General features: G+C 41.2%; 1 protein-coding gene across 1 annotated transcript; it reads left to right on the forward strand.

The window, feature by feature from the left end:
• The first annotated feature begins 9,010 nt into the window (after positions 1-9,010).
• On the forward strand, positions 9,011-9,667 carry LOC141632609 (secreted RxLR effector protein 161-like). The gene has a single exon (XM_074445141.1). The coding sequence runs from the start codon at positions 9,011-9,013 to the stop codon at positions 9,665-9,667; it is 657 nt and encodes a 218-aa protein (XP_074301242.1).
• The last annotated feature ends 207 nt before the right edge of the window (positions 9,668-9,874 follow it).

Raw genomic sequence — 9,874 nt, forward strand, 5'->3', positions numbered from 1 at the left:
GCAAAGGCTTGGGAGACGTCCTAAAGCCACAGCTTGGCCCTTAAAACTTTGAGCCGGTCATTATGGGGTGTCTTAGGAATCGCTACATGTGTTATATATATGTTTTTTGTGAAATTTTTGGATGGATTGAAGCCTATGATTACATGAATAGAGAATATTGTGGATATATGAAGCGTGTTGGATGTTAATATGTGGCTTTTGGCTGATATATTATGTTTAATAGGTAATATACGTATGTATACATGTGTTTAAGTTGAAGGGTATCTCATTTTTGGCATGATACGGCCGAGCAGGACAGGTACTCGACCGAGTGAGGGTACTAGATTTAAAACAGTAGCTACTAATCATGACCACTCGGCCGAGTAAGAGGGGCACTCGATCAAGTTAGGTGTACTCGACCGAGCATGCTTTATGTGTTTTAGAGGTCAACTAATGGAGTAGGATGCTTGGCCGAGTAGTCTCAGTACTCGACGAGTAGTCGTTACTCGACCGAGTACTTCCTGGTACTCGGCCGAGTACTTCTTTGGCAGATAATGTGTTTATTTTGAGCCGTAGGCTATGTTCTTATGTTTCTCTTGGTTAGATCATCTCAAAATGTCGCCAAAGATATATGCCGCTTACATCCAGGCATCTGATATGACTTTAGATGAGATTACCAGAATGATTGAGCAGCAAGATGCGCTCATGGAAGCACTTAAGAATGTGGGTAAGGGAGGAGAGAAACCGGAGATGCATCCAAGCTGAGCACCACCATTTCTCGCTTCCACCCCACTACTTATGATGGCACGGGTGAGCTAAAGTTGCTTGATAATTGGCACCATGAGATGGAGAGTCTGCTTGAGGTGGTGAAGTGTCCTAAGGATATGATGGTAGAGCAAGCTGCGTTTTACCTTAAAGATGAGTACAACATTTCATCCTGCGACGGATGGTTAAATTGAGAGAACCATCAAGACTTTAAAGTACATGTTACGAGATTGTGCCATGGATTTTGGTGGAAGTTGGTAGGATAGGCTGGACTTGATAGAGTTTTCCTACAACAACAGCTATCACACTAGTATTGGAATGGCACCTTTTGAGGCTCTGTATGGCAGGAAGTGCAGGAGTCCGGTGTCCTGGGATGATAGTGCTGAGTCTGTGGTTTTGGGGCCACAAATGGTGCAAGATATGAATGAGCAAGTTCACTTGATCCGCCAGAAGATGAAAGCAATTCAGGACCGACAAAAGAGTTACGGGGATTTGCACCGAAGGGACATTGAGTTTGCGGTAGGTGACAAGGTCCTCCTAAAAGTGTCACCTATGCGAGGCGTAATGAGGTTTGGCAAGAGAGGAAAGTTAAGCCAGAAGTTTACCGGCCCTTATGAGATTCTGGACCGGGTAGGTGAAGTAGCTTATCGGCTAGCCTTACCATCATTTCTTGATCGGGTTCACAACGTGTTTCATGTATCATAACTCCAGAAGTATGTGAGTGATCCGTCATATGTACTTGAGGTTGAGAACATCGAGTTAGATGAGGCTCTAACTTACGCAGGGGTACTTAAGGAGATCTTGGACCGTAAGGTACGCAAGACAAGGAATGGTGAAACAGTCTTAGTTAAGGTGCTTTGGTCTAATCACAATGTGGACGAGGCCACATGGAAACCAGAAGAGTCTATGAGAGAGCGTTTTCCTCACCTTTTTGATAAGCTATGTTTGGTTACGGGGACGTAACCATTGTCTTTTATGGAGGGTAGGAGATGGTTGCATGCATGTTATAAGTTAGTTTGAGGTCTAGATGGTTGTGTTGGTTGTATCGTTGAGCTTGGGATGAGTTGTTTTGTTGTTTATAGTTATTGTTGTTGGTACCTTTAAGTAGTTGTGGTTGTTGTCTTTGGGTAGTTAGTGTTGTTTTGTGCTATTTTGTTATGAGTATGGTATGAACTTCGGGGACGAAGTTCGTTTTAAGGAGGGAAGACTGTAATACCACGGTTTTCTGAGTCTAGTCTACTCGGCCGAATAGGGCTACCTCAGCCGAGTAGGGTGTCGTGTGTTTTTTGGGCAGGTTACTGTCCAGGAACACTCGGCGAGTAGTGAGATACTCGGCCGAGTAAGGCATACTCGGCCGAGTACCCCAAGTACTCAACCGAGTAAGCGGTCTGACACAATTAATTTCCGCGGTTTGATTTAAGATGATTAGAGATTATATAAACTTCGTTTAACAATTACTAATTATTTTATCAAAACCTAAACTACGATATTCACTTCTCTAATCACCCTAATCACTCTCAAGGCAAGTCGATCGTTCGTGAGTCACTCTTTCGTCTGTTCCGTATCAGTTTCATCGGTAAGTCGTTAGTGCTTTGTCAATTATTTATGTTTGTCTTTTAGGGTTTTGCCCTAATGGTGTAGATTGGGAAAAAGGTATATTAACATGATTGTGATATAGTATTGTTGTGTTATTGTTAGGTGAAGGATTTGTAGAAGAACAGTTCTAGCTTCCGCTTTGCTTGTGATTTCGGAATCGTAATAAGGTAGGGTTTTCCTACTCAGTTGCCTGTTTAATTGATTTAAGACGATGTTGATTGATGTATTGGCTTGATAGTATTTATATTGGAATTGTATTTCTTGAATATTTGGATTGGTTGTTGTTTGTCTGTATTCTCGAGGCGCGTCCTCCAGTGGAGTCATCTTCGGGAATGGCTTCACGCCCTTGATTTGCCCCTTGTGGTTCCTGTCATAAGGGGGATGTGCACATTAATGGATATGGGTTATTGTTTGTTGCGATGAGGGGGGATTTGGTGGGCAAGGCCGCGGTCCCCCACTGGTGGTGTGGATTACCTGTTGCGATGGGTAATCTGGCAGGGCTACACATTTGAATATGTAGTCAGTTACTGGTCACTAATGGACTTTGGAGGATGATACAATGACTGGATTGAATTGTATTGGTTATTTTGGTGATTTCTTATCTTGATTAATCAGTGAACTGGCCCCGTTTATGTTTTCTGAACCTGTCGTTATCCATTCGGGGATGGTGAGCAGATTGTGACAGGTGATGATTTCATGTTAGCTGCGGGATCAAGGAGGAGATGTCATCACTTAGAGTCTTAGCTTCCGTTGTTGCGAGTTTAGATGCTGTATGAGTTGTTTTGGATTCACTTTTCGTATACTTTGGTTTGTAGTTTGAGACGATGTAATAAGTTAACTTTATACTTTAATAATTTTTCTTTTATGGTCACTTTTAATATACTTGCCTCGGAAAAGCGAGATCGTAGCACCTTTATATGCTAGGGTGGTTCTTGGTAAGGCACCTTGGTATATGGGGGTGTTACAAAGAGACTCGCGCCTCTTGTGGCTTCTCAGGTCATACTCAAACGTGTTTGAGTTCGTATTTCCACAACATTTTCCTTTTATTTTTACTTCTTTCCTTTCACGGTTTTTACCATTTTAATTCATTTTTATGACAAATATTTTTACCATAATGGATATCTGTAACACCCCCATACTCCAAGTGCCTTACCAGGACCACTTAAGGCATGGAAGTGCTACCATCTCGATTACCCGAGGCAATGATAATCAAATGACAATGAAGAAACATAATTTAAATAACAATATAGTTTAAAGTGATTACAAGATCAAAACCAAAACTGTAAAACTGAATTACAAGATTCACGAGACGATCTCGCTAAAACTATCAAAGTCAGAAAACATCGTCGACACAAATGGAAGACTTCTAACTGCCACGTGATGACTCATCCCATCTATCCCATACGCGTCATATCATACTTTCTCAATAATCGCTCACCACTCCCGAATGGATCACCACAGTTTTAAAACATTTAAACGGGGTCGGTACTAATCACACAATTTATATAATCCAACAACACAAAGAAACAACACAGGCTCAATCGTCACGGATATACTCCGAACTCCATCACCAACTCCAAAATACGACTACACACTAAAGTGTGTAGCCACCCGCGAGTGCTCATCGCAACAGTCACTCCACGCCGCCCGGTGGGGGACCGCTGCCGTTCCCACCTAATCCCCGCTCATCTCCGTCGAGCGATAAACCCAAATCCATTAATGTGCACATCCCTTCTGTGGCGGGTTCCACAGAAGGCGAATAATGGGCGTGAAACCACTCCTGCAAGTGACTCCACTCAGCCAGGGACGCGCCACGAAAAACACAGAAAGATACAAACAATCATAACTACTAAACAGCAATCAAAACCAACAACCGTCGCAATACTCGTATTATAACAATCAACAAACACAAATCACCACCACCACATTATGGGACTAATACTGAGTAGGGAAACCCTACCTGGAACGCAATCACTATTCAGACGATCTAGCAGCTGTCTCAAAATCTTTCTTCTATGAACCCTCCTTCTATACACATTATCATACAATCACAATCTAACATCAACAAAACATAGAAAACCCCAAACCCCAAAATTAGGGTTTAACCAACTTTAACAAAACAGTATAAAAATTATATGTAAAGCTTACCCTCGACACAAGGATCACAACGGTGTAAAGAACGATGAAATCCGACACCTCTAGCTCCGGGATTTGCTAATGATGCGATGACAGACAAACTACGTAACTCTTTTTCTCCTCACTTAGGTTTTAGAATAGATAAAAGAAACTAAGAAAAGTGACGGACAACCTTTTATACTTATCTCGCATCATTAACAAAACCCGACAAAACATTACCCGCAAACCGAGCCACTCGATCGAGTAACTGACGTACTCGATCGAGTGCCGCCTACTCGATCGAGTACTAAGGCTACTCGATCGAGTACCAAGGCTACTCGATCGAGTACCCTACAGGTTAGAAAATATTTTAAAAAATGCAAAACACCCCTACTTGACAGAGTAAGGCCCACTCGATAGAGTACCCTGAGGCTCATAAAACCGTAGTATTACAGTCTTCCCTCCTTAAAAAGAACTTCGTCCCCGAAGTTCAACCCATACATAAAAACAAACATACTAACTCGACCAAGACACAACAACATGTTGGAGTGTTGTCTTGAAAAGCAACTTTCCTCTCTTTGCCTTTTGTCCCACATTGGTGGGGAACATCAATATTTTGATGTTTATAAGGCTTCCTTCACTTGATGGAGCAACAGATTGGTCCAAGGAGGCTTTTGTGGTGAGTGTTGGGCCTGTGGGTTTGGGTCCAAACATACACATGCGCGCGCCCGCCCGGCCCGGCTCGGCTCGTGCACGGGCTCGGGGTCGGGTTTGGGTTTGGGTAGAGCACCTGCGGTGCGGGCCAAAGGCCCTCTTTTACCTTTTTGGTCTTGTGTGGTGTGGGCTTGTCCACATTCAGTGTATATGGGAGTATTAGCAGTCAGTCAAATCTGTCTGTTAATTGCTGCAATTAAGGGCGTTTATTACGCCTTAATTGTGGTTTGACTAGAGCGTTTTTTGGCTCCTAACTGCTCTATTATCGATTATAAATAGAGCAGCTCACCTCCTCATTTTACACACAGAAAATCTCACAATTCCTTTCTCTTCTTCTTCTTCTTCTCTCTGAAAATGTTCTGGGTATAGTTTCTGTTCCGTTCCAAAGTCTTCTTACTTCAGTGGTGCGGTTCGAAGGCTGCAGTGTTAACCTTGGGGAACTACCGGCGAGAGACGATATCCACCGCGGTCGTGCCGTAATAGTTTTCAAGTCAGTGGTTTTTTACCACGGCACTGCATATCTCTTACGATAAGTCTTTTCTGTTTTCATCTTTCCCTAATTTTTGCTGTCGGGTTTCATTGTTACGAATTTACATTCCAACAATTTGAAAACTATTAATTTTGTCGTAACAATGGCTGCCATCTCAAACAAAATCCTGTCTGAATTGTCGAAACTGGAACCTTTAGACGGTATGAACTACAAAAGATGGTCTCAGAAACTGCTTATGTATTTTGAACAATTAGAAATCGACTATGTTTTGTTTTCGACCCTCCCGCTCGAATCTTGCTAGTGTAGAGACTACCCCACCTTCGTCTGTTGCTGTTAAGTCGAATGAGGAGTCAATTAAGAAACATGATAAGGATAACAAAACTGCTAAGTTCCATCTCCTTACTCATATGTCGAATACCCTCTTTGACTTATTTTCGGTCCATAAATCTGCTAAGACCATATGGGAACTGTTAGAGAAAAAATATGAGGCTGACGATGCGGGTAAGAAAAAATATGTTGTCGGGCAGTGGCTTGGGTTTCAAATGGTAGATGACAAACCAATTATGGAGCAAGTTCATGTTTATGAGAACTTGTGTGCTGATGTCACTAATGAGGGAATGAAACTAGATGAAATTTTCTTGGCTAATGTTTTACTAGAAAAGTTTCCCCCTTCCTGGAATGAGTATAGAAACCATTTGAAACATAAGAAGAAAGATTTGTCCCTTCAAGAGCTAGTAGGCCACATGAGGACTGAAGAAGCTAATCGTCTGAAAGATAAGTCAGTCCAATTGTCTCTTACTACTGTCAAAGCCAATCTTGTTGAAACTGGTGGGTCTTCAAAAGAAGATAGGTTCAAGGGTAAGGGAAAGGCTAAAGCTGGTCAGGGTCAATCCAAGGGTCAGAATGCCAAGAAAGCTGGTCAAGGGAAATTCACCAAACCTGCCTCAAAGATCCAGAAACCAAATCTGGTTTGCTATGTTTGTGGGAAAACGAGTCACAAAGCTTATCAGTGTCCTCAAAAGAAAGTTGCTGCTGAAGCTAATGTTGCTGAAAAGGATGATATTATTGCTGCTGTAGTGGTTGAGGCTAATCTGGTTGCAAATGCTAGTGATTGGATTCCGGATACAGGGGCTTCAAGGCATCTTTGTGCTAACAAGGATCTCTTTGCTGAATTTGAAGAGGTTGCCGATGGTGAATGTGTCTACCTGGGTAACTCTTCTTCTGCTGTTATCACCGGCAAAGGCAAGATCTTTCTCAAACTAACCTCAGGGAAAACTCTTGCTTTAAATAATGTTTTGTATGTTCCTACTTTGCGTCGAAACCTCGTGTCTGGTGCCTTGCTAAACAAAGCTGGTGTGAAACTTGTTTTTGAGGCTGACAAGGTTGTAATGTCGCGCAATGGGGATTTTGTGGGCAAGGGTTATCTCTGTGGGGGTTTATTTGTTTTGAATGTTGATTCTCCTATCATTAATAATAATGCTTCTACTTCGCTTATATTCTGAGTCTATTGCTGTTTGGCATGGTAGATTAGGTCATGTGAATATTGATTCGATTAAAAGGCTCAAATCTATGTCGCTTATTCCTTCGTTATCTTCAGAAACTCATGAGAAGTGTCCTAGTTGTGTCGAGGCCAAATTTGCTAAGAAACCTAGTAGACCTGTTACAACTAGACAAACGAGTCTTCTTGAGTTAATTCACACCGACCTAGCCGACTTCAAAAACACCATGAGCGGAGAGTGGTAAACATTACTATGTCACTTTTATAGATGATTTTTCTAGATATACCAAAGTATATTTGCTTAGAAATAAAAGTGAAGCGAGGACATGTTTATAAAGTTTAAAACGAGGTAGAAAATCAGCTTGATAGGAAGATTAAAAGAGTCAGGTCCGATCGAGGAGGAGAGTATGGCTCTGGTTATTTAGTAGATTTTTGTGAGAAAAATGGTTTAATACATGAAAAGAGCCCACCATACTTGCCTCGATCGAATGGAGTAGCTGAACGTAAAAATAGAACTTTGAAAGAAATGATGAATGCTATGCTTTTAAGTTCGCCTTTACGATGATATGTGGGGGAAGCGGTGCTTTCAAACTTGTCATATTCTTAACAGGTACCTCATAAGAAACTAGACAAGACACCCTATGAGATGTGGAAAGGTTATGCTCCTAACTTAAGTTACCTTAAAGTGTGGGGGTGTTTGGCTAAAGTAGGCTTACCTAGCTTTAGGAGGCCAACCATTGGACCTAAGACTTATGACTGCGTTTTCATTGGTTATGCTCAAAATAGTTCTGCTTATAGGTTCATGTCTTTAAGTGACAGGTCTATATCTGAGGCTAGAGATGCTGAGTTTTTTGAGCAGGTATTTCCTTTGAAGAAGGAAACAGTATCACTACCCGATGCCCCTGTTGTTTCTCTCGTGTGTTAACCCTATTGACAGTTCTACGCATGCGAGTACTAGTACTTCTGTGGATCATGCAGTTGAACCAAGAAGGAGTAAAAGGCCCAGAGTTGAAAAGAGCTACGGGAGTGATTTCATCAGAACTGATGCTATCAGACTTCACTTATCTGAAATCGCAGGTGATATTTGTGCTTTTGATGAGCTTGTTTCTGCTTTCTTAATAGAAGATGATCCAAAAACATATGATGAGGCTATGAGATCTATAGATGTTGTTTTTTGGAAAGAAGCTATTAAAAATGAACTAGATTCTATTGTTTCTAATCAGACTTGGGAGTTAACTGATTTGCCTAAAGGTAGTAAACCCATTAGTAGCAAATGGATCTTTAAAAAGAAAATGAGACCTGATGGAACAATAGAAAGGTTCAAGGCCAGACTTGTGGTGAGGGGGTTTACACAAAAGAAAGATATTGACTATTTTGATACTTACTCACCTGTGACTAAAATTTCCACCATAAGAACTCTTATTGCTTTGGCTGCTATTCATGATCTCGTGGTACATCAGATGGATGTAAAAACTGCTTTTTTGAATGGTGACCTAAATGAAGAGATCTATATGTTGCAACCCGAGGGGTTTGTGGTAAAGGGTCAAGAGAGTAAAGTGTGTAAAGTGTGTAAACTGAGAAAATCACTATATGGTCTTAAACAAGCACCTAAACAGTGGTATGAGAAATTTCACAACACTTTGATAGATGATGGCTATATAACTAACAATTCTGATTCATGTGTTTATTCTAAAATGTTTGGATCAGATTGTGTGATTATATGCTTATATGTTGATGACATGTTAATTCTTGGTAGTAATTTATTTGTTGTAAATAAAACCAAACAATTTTTGTCATCACGTTTTGAGATGAAAGACTTAGGAGAAGCTGATGTTATCCTTGGAGTTAGAGTTATGAAAACCCCAAGTGGTATATCCCTTAGTCAATCACATTATGTTGAAAAAGTGTTGAAGAAATTTAATAGTTTTGATGTAGCACCTGCTAGAACTCCTTATGATGCTAGTATATCTTTGTGTAAGAACTTGGGTGATAGTGTCTCACAAGAAGAATATGCTAAAATTAGAGGAAGTGTGATGTTCCTCATGAACTGTACTCGACCAGACATTGCTTATGCTATTAGTAGGCTGAGTCGATATACACATAACCCCAGTGCCGAGCATTGGAATGCACTTCATCGTTTACTTAAATACCTGAAAGGAAAAATTGATTTGTGTTTGCATTATGGTAAATTTCCTGCTGTTTTAGAAGGATATTGTGATGCAAATTGGGTTGCAGGTAATGATGAAATACATTCCACTAGTGGTTATGTGTTCACCTTGGGTGGAGGAGCTATATCGTGGAAGTCTGCAAAACAGACTTGTATAGCTAGCTCCACCATGGAATCTGAGTTCATTGCTCTTGAGTTGGCAGGTCAAGAAGCAGATTGGTTGAGGAACTTACTAGCAGACGTGCCTTTGTGGGGGGGACAGGTTGCACCAGTCTCCCTTCTCTGTGATTGTAAAGCAGCTATCAGTGTTGCTAAGAATAATGTCTACAATGGTAAGAAATGACATATTCGGATCAGGCACGGTGTGGTAAAACAACTCCTGAAAAATGGGGTGATTGCTTTGGACTATGTGAAGTCCGAACGTAATCTTGCTGATCCCCTTACTAAGGGGTTAACAAGGAGAGTAGTCCTTGATATGTCGAGGGGAATGGGGCTTAAGTCCTTGAATCAAGTTTGAGTGTGATACTTGATGGACTCTATAGCTCATTCC

The sequence above is a fragment of the Silene latifolia genome, chromosome Y, assembly GCF_048544455.1.
Source record: "Silene latifolia isolate original U9 population chromosome Y, ASM4854445v1, whole genome shotgun sequence".
Classification (NCBI taxonomy): Eukaryota; Viridiplantae; Streptophyta; class Magnoliopsida; order Caryophyllales; family Caryophyllaceae; genus Silene; species Silene latifolia.

What these genes read in the sequence shown, in the direction of transcription:
- LOC141632609 (XM_074445141.1), top strand. Translation starts at nt 9,011, where the DNA reads ATGAAAACCCCAAGTGGTATATCCCTTAGTCAATCACATTATGTTGAA.